At 50.1% G+C, this 16,560-nt stretch overlaps 1 protein-coding gene across 1 annotated transcript in view; it reads left to right on the plus strand.

Moving 5' to 3' along the window:
• Positions 1 to 14,593: 14,593 nt before the first annotated feature.
• Positions 14,594 to 16,560, plus strand: part of LOC107106983 (class I histocompatibility antigen, F10 alpha chain-like) — a 30,716-nt gene continuing 28,749 nt past the window's right edge. The window contains exon 1 of the mRNA XM_015407198.1: positions 14,594 to 14,669. Within this exon, the coding sequence (XP_015262684.1) occupies positions 14,594 to 14,669 (76 nt within the window). The remainder of the gene's footprint in view (positions 14,670 to 16,560) is intronic.

The following is a 16,560-nucleotide window of genomic DNA, read 5'->3' on the forward strand; positions in this document are numbered from 1 at the left end:
CCTTGCCCCAGATTCAGACCCAGAGTTCCTAAGAACATAAGAGAAGCCAAATATTGGGTCAGGCCAATGGCCCGTCCAGTCCAACACTCTCTGTCACACAGTGGCCAAAAATACCAGGTGCCATCAGGAGGTCCACGTCCACCTGCGGGGCCAGAACTCCAGAAGCCCTCCCACTGTTGCCCGCCCAAGAAGACAGATCATCACTTGCCCCAGACTGAGTGTTCCATCTATACCTTGTGGCTAATACCCACTGGGGGACCTCTGCTCCAGATGTTCATCCAGTCCCCTCTGGAAGCTGTCTATGCTTGCAGCCGCCGCCACTTCCTGCAGCAGTGAATCCCAGGTGCTAATGACTCTTTCGCTGAAGGAGGTCTTCGCTTGATCAGTTCCAGTGAAGAAGCACTTCCTTGTATCTGTGGTCCAGCCAGCATTCCTGGAGACCTCCAGGCCCTGCCTGCAGTTTGGCAACCCCAGCAAGACAGAGCATTGCTAAAGCGCACACACAGATACCAAGTCTTCAGTATGGGGCTCTTAACAGCGGACTGCAAGAGAGAGCTGTCACCATCAATGTCTCCAGTCAGAATGGGGACTACCTGTCTGTCTTGCCTTCAACATCCCCCCCTCCCAAAAAAAATCTACAACGTGGAGACCAATGCTCCCTCTAAGCTGTAGAGTCTTGTGAGCAAAAATTCTACTTTGTGAGCTACTGGCATTAAAGTTGTGAGCGAGCGATTTGGCTGCTGCATAAATTCGTTTGCTCTGGAGCCATCCCTTCCTGAACTGAGACAAAAATCTGTGAGCTGGAGGCTAAAAATCTGTGAGCTGGCTCACACTAACTCAGCTTAGAGGGAACACTGGCACTGGAGACCATCCTTGGAGTGCCAGGCGGGGCTGCTGCAGTCCCGTGCTCTCTAACTTCCGGCACTAGCAATCCCAAATGAATAGCAACCGGTCTACACTGCGGGACAGTTGTAAACTCTTCCCTTGGTGATCCTTACGGGATGGAATAGAAAGGGGAGGAGGCATTCCTTCCTCACCCCCCCAAACATTTTTGGCCCCCGCTGCACCAGCCTCCCCAGTCCCCCAGCCTTGCATTTGCGCCCCTGCAACCAAACGGGCTCGCTCAACTCACTGGATCGCGCCGAGGAAGCTCAGGCAGGCGGCTGAGAAATCAAAGGACGCTTTCTCAGGAGAGGAGGCGGGGCAGGAAGCGGCGGGGCCAATTCATGTTATTTCTCCCCCCTCCTCCTCCTCCCTTTTCTTTGTCTTTCCTACCTGCCTTTCTAGGAATCCGACTTTCTTCCTTTAACCCTCTTCTACCAAAGGCTAGATCAGAGATGGACAAACTCGCTCAACCTAAGAGCCACGTCGGGTGTCTGAGAGCCGCAAGACATGAGCAGATATTACAAAAACACGTTTTTATGTAGACATATGCAATGTTGCTAAATATTGTTAGTAAAGGTAAAGGTTCCCTTGCTCGAAAGCCAGTCGAATCCGACTCTAGGGTTGCGGTGCTCATCTCCGTTTCAAAGCCGAAGAGCCAGCGTTTCTGTGGTCATGTGGCCGGCATGACACCAAGGCGCACGGAAGGCTGTTACCTTCCCACCCAAGTAGTACCTATTTATCTACTTGCAATTTCTTGCTTTGGAACTGCTAGGTTGGCAGGAGCTGGAACTAGAGATGGGAGCTCACGCCATCATGCGGCACACTCAGGTCTCGAACTGCTGAACTACTGACCTTCCACAGCCTGCAGTTCAGCGTATTAACCACTTGAACCACCGCAGCTATTTATTTACTAACAAGTAAATATTGTTAGGAGCTGCAGTGGCTCAAGTGGTTAAGACACAACTGCAGGCTGTGGAAGGTCGGTAGTTTAGCAGTTCAAGACCCGGGTGCCGCATGACCGAGTGAGCTCCCATCTCTAGTTCCAGCTCCTGCCAACCTAGCAGTTCGAAAGCAAGAAATTGCAAGTAGATAAATAGGTACCACTTCAGTGGGAAGGTAACAGCGTTCTGTGCACCTTGGTGTTTAGTCATGCTGGCCACATGACCATGGAAATGTCTTCGGACAGCGCTGGCTCTTCGGCTTTGAAACGGAGATGAGGACCGCAACCCTAGAGTCGGATTCGACTGGCTTTCGAGCAAGGGAACCTTTACTTTTACCTAAATATTGTTACTTACTTGGTAATTAAAAAACACAGAATGTACTGTAACTTGAGCCATTAATGATGGAATTGACTGGTTTGACATTTTAGAAATTATGGTTGTAAGGATCCTATGTTGTAGACTCTGTGTTGTACTATTTCGGTTTATTGTGCTGGTCTTATGACTGTTCTTAATAAATGATTGATTGATTGATTGCTTTTTATTAAGGTCAAACGAGACTGCCAAAAATAAAAGCAAGAGGGGGTAAAAAACAGGTATTGATAATTATATTTATTTGTCCAATGATATTTATTGGCTTGCTAATTATATTTATTTGTCAGAGAGAGGTGGGGAAGAAAGAAAGAAAGAAAGAAAGAAAGAAAGAAAGAAAGAAAGAAAGAAAGAAAGAAAGAAAGAAAGAAAGAAAGAAAGAAAGAAAGAAAGAAGATTTATATACCCCGCCCTTCACTACCCAAGGGAGTCTCAGAGTGGCTTACAATCACCTTTCCCTCCCCCTCCCCACGACAGACACCCTGTGAGGTGGGTGGGGCTGAGAGAGCTCTGACAGAAACTGCTTTTTTTCAAGAACAGCTCTTGTCAGAACGAGGGCTTGCCCAAGGTCCTCCAGCCAGGTTCAAGTGGAAGAGTGGGGGAATCAAACCCAGTTCTCCCACATTAGAGTCTGCGCACTTAACCACTACACCAAACTACTACACCAAACCAAACAAAAAGAGGGAGAGAGAAACAAGGAAAGCGGAAGGAAGGACGGAAGGAAGGAAGGAAGGAAGGAAGGAAGGAAGGAAGGAAGGAAGGAAAAACATGGCTCCCTTTTGCTTCCCAGCCGCCCTGCTGGGAGCCACACAATATGCGTGAAAGAGCTGCATGTGACTCCTGAGCCAGTTTGGCCACCCCTGGGCTAGATGGCCATCTGACAGCCGTGCTGGTTGTGTGGCCTTACTTAGGCAGATCCTGAGAGGGAGGGCAGGAAGGGTTGCCTCATGGCTTTGTTCTTATGGCCCTTCCTTACATGCCCCGGGAAATGCTGATCGCCACTTTGGGACCAGGAAGCCATTTTTTCTCCAGGCCAGTTTGGCCAGCGATCCTGGAGGTTTCTTGCCATCTTCTCGGCGTGGAACAGGGGTCACTGGAGGTGTGTGTGGGGGGAGGCAATTGTGAATTTCCTGCATGGTGCAGGGGGTTGGACTAGATGACCCTGGAGTTCCCTTCCAACGCCATGATTCTATGAGAGAGGCGCAGGGAAGATGCGCATGGGTAGATTTAAAGAGAAGGGGGCACGAACGATTGCGGCAAACGGTTTCAAATGGGGGTGGGGGCACCGCTTGAGTTGTCAACCTCCCGGGGTGGGTGGGTGGCTAGAGATCGCCCAGAATTACAACTGATGATTCTGCAGACAGAAATTCGATCCCCAGGAGAAAACGGAGGGCGGTGGACCCAATGGCATTATGCTCCACAGAGGACCCTCCCTCCCCAAACCCTGCCCTCAGATCTCCAAGAATGTCCCAGACAGGAGTTGGGAACCCTAGCACTCCGTAGGGATGCCAACCTCCAGGTGGGACCTGGGGATCCCCCGGAATGACTGCTCATCTCCAGACTACGGAGATCGGTTCCCCTGGTGGGAACTGCTTTGGAGGGTGTACTCCGGGGAACTCTTCCCCACTGGGGTCCCTGTCGTCCCCAAATCTCCAGGGTCTTGATCTGGCAACCCTGTGTCTTGTTGCAAATTCGGACCCCTGCTGCATTCATTTTTATCTGCTTAATGCTGTAAATCGCCCAGAGCCCATTCACGGGGTTGGATGATTCAATAATAATAGTAATAACTACTACTACTACTACTACTACTACTACCACAACAACAACAACTACTACTACTACTTCTACTACCACTACTACTACTATCACTACTACTACTAGTGACCTCCTGATGGCACTGGTATTTCTGGCCACTGTGTGATACAGAGTGTTGGACTGGATGGGCCTTTGGCCTGATCCAACATTGGCATCTCTTATGTTCTTAAGGAATACCAGGGCTGTGACATGGAGGATAAATCTATCAATGGCCACTCACCATGGTGGCTGAGGGGAACCTCCACGTTCAAAGGCAGTCAACCTCTGAATCCCAGAGCCAGGAGGCAACCTCAGGGGAAGGCCTTGCTCTCTATGCCCTGTTGTTGGCTGTCCAGAGGAACTGGTCGGCCACTGTGTGAGACAAGATGCTGGACTAGGTGGACCATTGATCTGATCCAGCTGGGCCTTTCTTATGCTCTTATGCAGACAAACAGTTTCTGGCACTTCAAAAAAATTGCTACTACTACTGTTGTTGTTGTTGTTATTTGGAGCAAACAGATTTTTGAATTAAGAATCATGTCTCTTTTCCGGGGGGGGGGATGAGGAGGAGGAGGAGGAAGACAAGGAAGAAGAAGAGGAGGAGGAGGAAGAAGAAGAGTTGGTTTCTATACCCAGACACAAAGGAACCTCAGAGCAGCTTGCAATCTCCTTTCCCTTCCTCTCCCCACAACAGACACCCTGTGAGGTAGGTGGGGCTGAGAGAGCTCTGGGAGAACTGTAACTGACCCGAGGTCACCCAGCTGGCTTCCTGTGGAGGAGTGGGGAATCAAACCCGGTTCTCCAGATTACAGTCCGCCGCTCTTAACCACTACACCAAGACAGTGGGCTGGTTGTCTGCCATCCATATACCTCTTTCGACCTCCCTCCCTCCCTCCCCCCCAGTTTTCAGGGTGAGGAGGATCTAGCCTCTGTCCCCGTGGGGGTGGGTGGGTGGAAGCCCGTAGGGTGGTGTTTCGTTACACACGCATAGCATACGCTTCTCCGCCTCACCAAGCATCCAACTCTCAGACCCTGCGGTCTGCTCCAGTCCTCCACTTCTCCACATTCCAGATTTTGTATCCCACTTCTGCTTATTCTAAGACCAAAATGCACCGTCCCTTTAGCATCACCTGGTGATTGCTGCCGCTCAAGCTGATATTAACGGGCCAGCTAGAGATGCCCTTGGGAACCCAACTACATCTGTTAAGTGCTGTTAAGTTGCAACCAAATTATGGCAACCCCAGCAAGGGGCTTTCTATGCAAGTGATTAAGCAGAGGTGATTTGCCACTGCCTTCCTCTGCAGAGCCTTCCTTGGTGGCCTCCCATCCAACTACCAGCCCTGCTGGCCTTCCAACTTATGGCAACCCCAGCAAGGGGCTTTCTATGCAAGTGATTAAGCAGAGGTGATTTCCCACTGCCTTCCTTTGCAGAGCCTTCCTTGGTGGCCTCCCATCCAAGTACTGACCCTGCTTAGCTTCCAACTTATGGCAATCCCAGCAAGGGGCTTTCTATGCAAGTGATTAAGCAGAGGTGATTTCCCACTGCCTTCCTTTGCAGAGCCTTCCTTGGTGGTCTCCCATCCAAAGTGAAAAGCACGTTCCTTTCACTTTGGTGCTTTTCACTTTCGAGGAGGCTTGTAGCTCATCAAAAAATTTTTTTGCAGCGTTCATTGAAGAGAATTTTGGATTAAAACTTTGGTATGTGGCAACCTTGTGCTGAAAATTATTGTTGAATTCCCTGAGGAAGATTCGGAAACAGAATCATATCTGGACCTCTGTTGGAGGAAGACACGAGCACATGTTATAGAGAGACTTTAAGGAGTCCTCCCTCTTGAAACTTTATTTAACAGAGGAGGACTATTATTAAAGGTAGTACAACAGCTTTTGAGATTCTTGGAGATGATTTTTGATATTTTTGATTAAGATGATTTATTATATATGTACAAATTATTGTAAAAATATTTTTCAAAAAATATAAAATTATTTATGATATGTTATAATCATCTGTGCACGGTACTTGTTGTATGTTAGCTTCTGAGACCTGACAAGATCAAGCTGTACTCTTCCCCTCCATGGCAACCCTCCTGAAGACCCCATATTGTTCTTCCCCCAAAACCTGTGTTCCCTCTAAGCTGAGTTAGTGTGAGCTAGCTGACAGATTTTTAGCCTCTGGCTCACACATGTTTGTGTGTAATGGCCCCAGTCCAGAGGGAGCTAATTTATGCAGTAGCCAAATCACTTGCTCACAACTTTAATGCCAGTAGCTCACAAAGTAGATTTTTTGCTCGCAAGACTCCACAGCTTAGAGGGAACATTGCAAGACGTTTAAATTAGACCCAACAACTTCCCCGACTGTACACCTACCCCCAGCCCACCGAGCAGAGCATGAGGTAAATCTCAAAAAATGTGCCTGCTCTAGAGGACTCAAAGAAGCGAGCCAGGTTGCATGCGGAAACGAACATGGGTACCTAAGAGCTGCGCTGGATCAGACCAAAAACCCATCAGCTCCAGCATTCTGTTCTCACAGTGGCTGATCAGCTACCTCTAGGGAGCTGAAAGGAAATGGGGTGAGGGAAGGAATCGTCATTAGCTGAACTTCAGCAATAAAACTGCCTTTTGTGTAGCCAGCTGGTGGGGTGAAAGGTTGGCATTCTGCCCACACGTCCCATTCAAAGGGAGGAAGCAAGCGGGGTTGGAGCCAGCTGCAGGCGTTAGCCAGAGACTGGGGATTCTCTCTTCCCATCTGGTGGCCACATGGCAAAAAGGGCATCATAGAGCAGGCAACAGTGCAGAAGTGGCCGGCCGAGGATGGGTTTATGGCACCATCCTCATAATACAAGAACTCATGGGCACTCCATTAAATTAATGAGCACTAGGCATAGAACAGATCATAGGAAGTGCTTCTTCAGCCAAAGAGTCATTAACATGTGGAATTCACTGCCACAGGAGGTGGGGGAGGCAACAAGCATAGAGACATCTTCAAGAGGGGATTGGATAGACATATGGAACAGAGGTTATTATCCACAAGGTATACAGAGAACACTCTGTCTGGGGCAGTGATGCTCTGTCTTCTTGGTGCTTGGGGGGGGCAAGAATGGGAGGGCTTCTGGAGTTCTGGCCCCACTGGTGGACCTCTTAATGGCACCTGGGTTTTGCCCACTATGTGACACAGTGTTGGACTGGATGGGCCATTGGCCTGATCCAACATGGCTTCCCTTATGTTCTTATGTCTGGGGCAGTGATGCTCTGTATTCTTGGTGCTTGGGGGGCCACAGTGGGAGGGCTTCTGGAGTTCTGGCTCTGCTGGTGGACCTCCTGATGGCACCTGGGTTTTGCCCACTATGTGACACAGAGTGTTGGACTGGATGGGCCATTGGCCTGATTCAACATGGCTGCTTTTTTGTTCTTTAGGAAAGGCTTAACACATTTGGGGCTTTTTTAGTTAAAGAGGCAGGACTAAAGACAGGTTTGTAAAATTATGAACAAAGTATGGACATGGAGGGTGTCTATCAATGGCTACTAGCCATGGTCACTGAGGGGAACCTCCACTTTCAGAGCCACTAATCCTCTTGTGGTGCAAGAAAGAGAGAAAAAGAGATTGGATTTATACCCCGCCCTTCACTTGGAGTCTCAGAGCGGCTTACAATCTCCTTTCCCTTCGTCTCCCCTCCCCACCACAGACACCCTGTGAGGTAGGTGGGGCTGAGAGAGCTCTTTTGAGGACTGCTCTCGAGCGAACAGCTCTGAGAGAACTTGTAAGTGACCAAAGGTCACCTAGCTGGCATCATGTAGAGGAGTGGGGAGGAGTCGGCCTCTATGCCCTGTTTGTTTGGCCCTTCTGGGCAACTGGCTGGTCACTGTGAGAGACAGGATGCTGGACTAGATGGGCCACTAGTCTGACCCAGCAGGGCTCTTCTTTTTTTCTTCTGCCTGGAACATGAAATTGAAAAGGCAGAAGAATCGTGCCGCCCTTTCCTTCAGAGGCAGCCTGTTTCTCTCTTCCTAACTTAAGGAAGACACACAGCAGATCCTTGGTAGCTGGCATTCATTCACTTTCTTGATGCCTCTCAAGAGAAGGGGAAATGTTGGCCCTGCCACTGTATTGCTCAGGTATGCTGTCAAGAAGAGAAGAAAAGAGATTGGATTTATACTCTGTCCTTCACTACCTGAAAGTGTCTCAGAGCGGCTTACAATCTCCTGGCTTGCCCTTCCCTACAACAGACACCCTGTGAGGTAGGTGGGGCTGAGAGAGAGCTCTCTCTCGAGAACTGGTCCTGAGAGAACAGCTCTGAAAGAACTTGTAACTGACCCAAGGTCACACCAACAGCTGCATGTGGAGGAGCGGGGAATCAAACCCGGTTCTCCCAGATTAGAGTCTGCGCTCCTAACCACTATACCAAACTGGCTCTCCAATGGCAACTCCCAAAAGGACAGACCCCGGGGCCCACTGAATGAGGGAAAGTCATTCCAGCCAGGTCACTGACTGCCCCCCTCAAAATGAGTGGTCAAGGGGAGTTGAGGAGGTCAAGAAATCCTCTCCAAAACGGATTCCCAATGGTGGAAATCTTCCTCTCACAAATAGGCAGGGAAATGAGTCACAGCAAAGATCTTCCAAAGTCAGCCAAAAATGAGGGTGAAGCTGGTTCCCAGTTCCTTATTCACCGCTCCTCTTTCCTTATTCTCACATCCATTTTTATTTAGAAGTTCAGCAGCCCAAAGTTCTTCACCCAAAAGGTAATTAACGCGGAATTCACTTCCGCAGGAAGTGGCGGCAGCTACAAGCACAGACAGCTTCAAGAGGGGATTGGATAAACATCTGGAGCAGAGGTCCATGAGTGGCTATTAGCCACATAGTATAGATGGAAGACTATGTCTGGGGCAGTGATGCTCTGTATTCTTGGGCTTTGGGGGGCAACAGTGGGTGGGCTTCTGGCCCTGCTGGTGGACCTCCTGTTGGCACAGGTTTTGGCCACTGTGTGACACAGAGTGTTGGACTGGATGGCCCATTGGCCTGACCCAACTTGGCTTCTCTTCAGAACCAGTTTGGTGTAGTGGTTAAGTGCACGGACTCTAATCTGGGAAAACTGGGTTTGATTCCCCATTCCTCCACCTGCAGCTGCTGGATGGCCTTGGGCAAGCCGAAGTTCTGTCAGAGCTGTTTTCTCAAGGACAGTTTCTGTCAGAGCTCTCTCAGCCCCACCTACCTCACAGGGTATCTGTTGTGGGGAGGGGAAGGGAAAGGAGTTTGTAAGCCGCTCTGAGACTCCAAGTGAAGGGCGGGGTATAAATCCAATCTCCTCCTCCTCCTCCTCCTTCTTCTTCTGCTCCTCCTCCTCTTACATTCTTATGTTCTAAGATACCCTGTGTGAATTGAAATAATGCAATTAAATGTGCTGGGTCAGCCAGTCACTAGCAAGCGAACCAACATACTCAAACCCGTCACTGGGTCTACTCATACCGAAGAGATAACGGCAGCGGCTTCTCCAGAAAATGTCAACATCTCTTATCAATGTTTGGCCCACCAGTTACCCCAGCATTTCTGCTCTTTTCAGGCACACCGCACGCTACATTTTTGAAAGAGACATGTGTTCTCGCAGAGAGAGCCCCTGAGGGGAAAAATTCTTTCAGGGGGAAAAAGGCAGGGATTGTCAGCAAAGCAAAGACCCTCAAAGGACAGTCAGAAGAGAAGAGCAGAGGAGGATGGACAGGCTGGGTCGTCTCTCGCATGCCTCAAAGAGTCCCAAGGCAAAGTCACAATGGAGTAAAAGAGCTTCAGAGCAGAGTCTGTGGGAAACAAAGGTCTCTCTTCTGCTCCGCCGGAGTCGCCTTCCTTCCATCCCGTGCCGGAGAAAGCTAAACAGTCATGAAACGAGGTCTGAATTTCACGCCACGGTCCCAAACCACCGGCCAGTTATTGGCTTGCCCTCTTCACATTCCTGTATTCAACACAAGTGCAGGGTTGTTGTGCCGATAAAATGAGGGGAGGGGGATGTGGACACCACCCGGAGCGCCTCAGAGAAAGTCTGGTTTGAAAATAAAAATGGAGGTTCACAGGAGGATCCTGCCCAGGTGAGCCGGGAAGTTGTGGCGTCGCCACCATGGCAGAGACAACTTTGACCATTCCAGTCTAGTCAGACGCAGGGTCAGACTGCCCGTTAGGCATACCTAGGCAGTCACCCAGGGCACTCGTCTGTTTCTGAGATGGGGGGCGGCAAGCCAGCATTATGGGGTCAGCTGTGGCCGGAACCATGCACCATGTGGTGGTTGGGGAGAGGCTATGGCTCAGAGTCGGGGGTAAGAGCATACGCTTGGCATGCAGAAGGTCCCAGGTTCAATCCCCCGACATTTCCAGTTAAGTATCAGGCAGCAGATGATGGGAAAGACCTCAGCCCGAGACCCTGGAGAGCCGCTGCCAGTCTGAGTAGGCAATACTGACCGTGATGGACCAAGGGTCTGATTCAATGTGCAGTGGTTGAAGTGTTGCAGTAAGATTTGGGAAAGCCAGGTTCGAGTCCCTACGCTTCCATGGAAGGGTGACTTTGGGCCTGACACACGCTCTCAGCCTCACCTACCTCACGGGGTTGTTGTGAGGACAAAATAGAGGAGAGGAGAACAACTTAAGCCACTTTAAGAACATAAGATCATACGAAGAGCCCTGCTGGATCAGACCAGTGGTCCATCTGGTCCAGCATCCTGTCTCACCAGTTCCTCTGGAGGGCCAACAGCAGGGCAGAGAGACCTTCCCCTGATGTTGCCTCCTAGCTCTGGGATTCAGACGCTTCGTGCCTCTGAATCTGGAGGTTCCCCTCAGCCACCATTGATAGACTTCTCTCCCATGTATCTGTCTAATCCCCTTTTCGAGCTGTTTATTCCTGTGGCCATCACTACATCCTCTGGCAGCGAATTCCACGTTTTAATCACTCGCTGTGTAAAGAAGTATTTCCTTTTGTCAGTCCTGACCCTACTACCCATCAGCTTTCATTGGCAGATAGGCAGGAATATAAATAAAGTAAAGTAAAGTTCTGGGCATAAGCTTTCATGTGCACAAACACTTCTTCAGATGACCGGGTTTGAATCCCTCTCTCAGCCACGGAAGCCTGCCAGGTGACCTCTCATTCTGATCTACCTCTCAAGGTTGTTGTTGTGAGAATTAAGGGGAGGGGGAGGACAACGTGAAAAACTGCTTTGGATCCCCAGTCAGGGAGAAATGCAGGCTATAACTAAGAATAAACAAAAAATAAGCAAGGGATAAGAAAGCAAGCGCAGATGAAGCCTCTCCCAAAGTCTGAAACTCCTGAAACGAACCCCAGATACCTGAACAAATAAGACATGTTTTGTTTCTCTGTATTGCAAAAGCCGTAACCCCAATACCGCTTGTTCCAGCCGGCTGGCCGCACCCTCAAGATCTAACTTGATTTGGGCCACAAGAAAGCCAGAAGGGACCATTATCAATGAACCGACGTATTAAAATGTTTGTCTCCTGCCTTCCCCTTGTGACTCAAGATAGCTTACAATCCCAAACGTTAAATGTAAAGTAAAATAAAACAAAACCCTATTTAACTCTCAGTAAAATAGAACGGTAAAATAAAACCCTATTTTAACTCTCCCCCCTTGGGTTGTTTTAGCTCCCAGAAAACAGGCTTGGCTTTAATTTAGAACACGTTTCGTAGCTTTAGGAAGCTGCCTGTGAAACAGTGAGATGTGTGGGCTTAAGGCACTGGAAACCACATCCCAGGGGACCCGTTGCTTAATTCCAGATGTGCTTGTTTACATAAGAACCTAAAAAGACCCCTGTTGGATCAGACCAGTGGTCCATCTAGTCCAGTATCCTGTCTCACGCAGTGGCCATGAAAAGATAGAGCCACAGGAACTGTGTAAAGTGAGCTCAATGTTTCTTTAACAATAGCAATAATGTTATACATATGAAAATTACAAAAGTGGTACTAATACATTCAAATTCTAAATCCAATTACATAAAATAGAAAATGACAACGATGGCGAGACGGTGGTCTCCGGAATGTGATGCCATTTCGACAAACGTCTTCTTCTGACCAAGAATCTATAAGCTTATACATGATATAATACATATGAACATTAGTACTTACATCTTAGGTAATTGTACAACAAAATTTAAAATAAACTTGGTACAAAACCTTACTTGATGATGTGTGGAAAACTGCACTTCCAACCAGTTCCTCTGGACAGCCAACAAAAGGACACAAAAGCTGAGGCCTTCCCCACCCCCATGTTGCCTCCTGGCTCTGGGATACAGAGATTAACTGCTTCTGAATGTGGAGGTTTTTTTTAATCACCATGGCTAACAGCCACCGGTAGATCTCTCCTCCATGAATCTGCTTAATCCCCTTTTAAAGCTGTCTGTGCCTGTGGTTATCACTACATCCTCTGGCAGTGAATTCCACATTTTAATCACTCTCTGTGTAAAGAAGTATTTCCTTTTGTCTATCCTGAACCTACTGCCCATCAGCTTCATTGGATGCCCTGAAGTTCTAGTAATTTGGGAGAGGGAGAAAAATGTCTCTTTGTCAACTCTCTCCAGAACTCCAGAAGCCCTCCCGCTGTCTCCCACCAAGCACCAGAAGAGTGTTCACACCATGCATAATTTTAGAAAACCTCTCCCTTCGTCATCTCTGAAGTCCTAGACTCTTCAATCTTTCTTTCTCGGGAAGGTGCTCCAACCCCCTAATTATTTTGGTTGCCCTCCTCTGTACTTTTTCCAGCTCTGCCACGTCATTTTTGAGATCTGGTGACCAGAACTGTAAACAGTCTTCCAAATGAGGCCGCACCATAGATAGTTTCCCCCTGGGATCCTGGAGGGTTTTTGCCATCTTCTGGTCATGGCATAGGGGTCACTGGGGGTGTGGGGTATTTGTGAATTTCCTGCATTGTGCAGGGGGTTGGACTAGATGACCCTGGAGGTCCCTTCCAACTCTATGATTCTATGATTTTCAATCCCTTTCCTAATAATCCCTAACACAGAGTATACCTTTTACACCACTGCAGCCCATCTGGTTGACCCTTTCATTGAGCTGCACACTATGACCCCAAGATCCTTTTCTCTCTCAGTCTCAGACCCCAGAGCCAGTTTGGTATGGTGGTTAAGTGTGCGGACTCTAATCTGGGAGAACCGGGTTTGATTCCCCACTCCTCCACTTGCACCTGCTGAATGACTTTGGGTCAGTCACAAGTTCTGCCAGAGCTATTCTCTCAAGGACAGTTCTGGAAAGAGCTCTCTCAGCCCCACCTGCCACCCAGGGTGTCTTTTGTGGGGAGGGGAAGGGAAAGGCGACTGAACAACAACAACTGAGACTCCTAGTGAAGGGCTGTTGCAAAGATCTCGAAAGTGCTATAATCATGACAACTGGTTGTTTAGAGGCAGGCAGAGAAATAATGGCAGCCCACCAGGGTTCTGTCTAAGGTGAGTTAGTGTGAGCTAGCTCACAGGTTTTTAGCCTCCAGCTCACACATTTTTGTCTTCACTCAGGAATGGGGGGGCCCCAGAGCCAACCAATGTATGCAGCAGCCAAATCGCTGGCTCACAACTTTCATGCCAGTCCCTCACAAAGTAGAAGTTTTGCTCACAAGACTCCATAGCTTAGAGGGAGCCTCTACCAGAAAATAATGTTGCCCCGCAAGCAGTGTTCCCTCTAAGCTGAGTTAGCGTGAGCTAGCTCACAGGTTTTTAGCCTCCTCCAGCGCACACATTTTTGTCTGAGCTCAGGAAGGGATGGCTCCAGAGCAGTGTTCCCTCTAAGCTGAGTTAGTGTGAGCTAGCTCACAGTTTTTTAGCCTCTGGCTCACACATTTTTGTCTTAGCTCAGGAAGGATGGCTCCAGAACAAACTAATTTATGCAGCAGCCAAATCTCCTGCTCACAACTTTAATGCCAATAGCTCACAAAGTAGAATTTTCTCGATAGCTTAGAGGGAACTTTGCTCCAGAGCAAACCAATTGATGCAGCAGCCAAATCGCACGCTCAGATCTGTAATGCCAGCAGGTCACGAAGAAGAATTTTGGCTCACAAGCCCCCACAGCTTACAGGGAGCACTGCGCCACAAGCCACAAAACCGGCCTACGCGGGCCTGACCCAACCCCCTCTGGAAGCCGTCTGTGCTTGTCGCCGCCGCCACTTCCTGCGGCAGTGAATCCCACGTGTTAATGACCGTTTGTGTGAATCCCGGATTTCCTGGCCTTGGGTGGCTCTCTCGATCTCCAAGAAGGCGGCGGGGGGGTTCCCTGCGACCCTGGAGACCCAACTTGGCACGGAGTCCCTCATGCCCACCACCTCCTGCCCCTGAACTGGGGCCTCTCCCCTCCTCATTTATTCTCCAAGTCGAGTGTCCCGAAGACACTCCGGAGGAGCCCAGCTTTCTCTCCCGCTCGGACTTTTCCCACCGACTCTGTCCAATCCGGAGGCGGCTCCGCTGCTCCCGCCGCGAGGTTTCCTGTCGCCCCCCTACCCCCCCCCCCCCCCCATTCCAGCCCCCCCCTCCCTGCCTTCCGTGGATTCCCACCGCACCCCACCCCCTTTCTCCCTGCAAGCGGATCCGGAGTGAGTGAGTCCTGAGGCGCCGGCTTGCGCTCCCGATGGCGCGGCTGCAGCGCCCGTCGCTGGTTCTGGGGCTGGCCGCCCTGCTCCTGCTCCTTTTGGGGGGCTGCTCCGGTGAGTACTTCTGGGTTTGAACTGCCCCCTCCCCGTGAGCTGGGGAAGGGCAGGGCTGGCGGTGTGGCACCCAGATCCGTGCCCTCTGCACGTGCGTGTCCCCTGCAATAGGCTGCAAGCAATGCTCCCTCTAAGCTGTGGAGTCTTGCGAGCAAGGATTCAACTTTGTGAGCAACTGGCATTCAAGCTGTGACTTGAGCGAGCGATTTGGCTGCTGCGTGAATCAGTTTGCTTTGGAGCCATCCTTCCTGAGCAAAGACAAAAATGTGTGAGCCGGAAGCGAAAAAACTGTGAGCTAGCTCACACTAACTCAGCTTAGAGGGAACACTGGGGGCAAGCAATGCTCCCTCTAAGCTGTGGAGTCTTGTGAACCAAAATTCCAATTTGTGACCTACTGGCATTGAAGCGGTGAGCCAGCGGTTTGGCTACTGCATAAATTAGTTTGCTCTGTCAGCCGGAGGAGGCTAAAAACCTGTGAGCTGGCTCACACTAACTCAGCTTAGAGGGAGCACTGCTTCTGGGTCTGAACTGCCCCCCATGAGCTGGGGAGGGCAGAACCAGCACCCAGATCCATGCCCTGTGCACATGCGTGTCCTGTGCGCAACGGGTTGCAAGCAATGCTTCCTCTAAGCTGTGGGGTCTCGTGAGCAAACATTCTAATTTGTGACCTACTGGCATCGAAGCTGTGAGCCAGCGATCTGGATGCTGCATCAATTAGTTCGCTCTGTGAGCCAGAGGCTAAAAACCTGTGAACTGGCTCACACTAACTCGGCTTAGAGGGAACACTGCTTCTGGGTCTGAACTGCCCCTTATGGGCTGGGGAGGGCAGAATGGGCACCCAGATCCATGCCTTGCGCACGTGCACGGGTTGCTAGGAGCCTGGATTTTATTTCCCCCCTGAGAAGGGATTTCTGGGTGGAAGGGAACTCGGGGAAGGCGCTGGCAGGGAGCCGCATCCCTTGGCAGAGGGCTCAACCCAGCAGGGGGCACTTTCTGGGCACGTGGAGAGCGCAGGGTGGGGGAAGGGAGGGGCCGCCAACCGCTGGCAGAGCATCTGCTTGTCAACCAGAGGCTGCAACCAGAGAGGCTGTGGTCACACACACACACAATCATCCACTTTCAATCCACGTTCCAACTGGATCTTGCCAGCTCACACAGTAAAATCCGGTTGGAAAGTGCACTGAAAGTGGATGGAGAGTGGGTGATTTCGTGTGTGTGACCGCAGCCAGGAGGTCGCGGGTTCAGTGCGCCACATCTTCAGGTCAAAGGATCAGGGGACAGGTGATGCCTTTCAAAAAGAAGGCGCTCTGTTGGGATAGTTTGTGGTAGTTGTGGGATTTCAAATCCCTTAAATGTATATAGAGATTGTCCTGCCTAAATAGTTCCACGATTTCATTATCCACTTGTAGGGATATAAGGCTTTAAAGGTGGTGGCTCAAGTGGTTAAGACGCTGAACTGCAGGCTGGAAGGTCTGTAGTCCGGCCGTTCGAGACCCGAGTGCCGCGTGACGGAGTGAGCTCCCGTCTCTGGCCCCAGCTCCTGCCAAACTAGCCGTTCGAAAGCAAGAAATTGCAAGTAGATAAATAGGTACCACTTTGGTGGGAAGATAACAGTGTTGCGTGCGCCTTGGCGTCTAGTCATGCCGGCCACATGACCACGGAAAAGTCTTCGGACAGCGCTGGCTGGCTCTTCGGCTTGGAAACGGAGGTGAGCACCGCCCCCTAGAGTCAGAGCCGACTGGCTTTCGAGCAAGGGAAACCTTTACCTTAAGGCTTTAATGGAGTCAGATAAGGATGAGTTTAGTTTGATGGGGTAGATTTCAGATTTCGTCAGATTCGTTTTTAGTCCAGATATACGACCAAAATTATGAAGTGTTGCCTCTAACCGCTC

The sequence above is a fragment of the Gekko japonicus genome, unplaced genomic scaffold (assembly GCF_001447785.1).
Source record: "Gekko japonicus isolate JY-2015 unplaced genomic scaffold, Gekko_japonicus_V1.1 scaffold5087, whole genome shotgun sequence".
NCBI lineage: Eukaryota > Metazoa > Chordata > Lepidosauria > Squamata > Gekkonidae > Gekko > Gekko japonicus.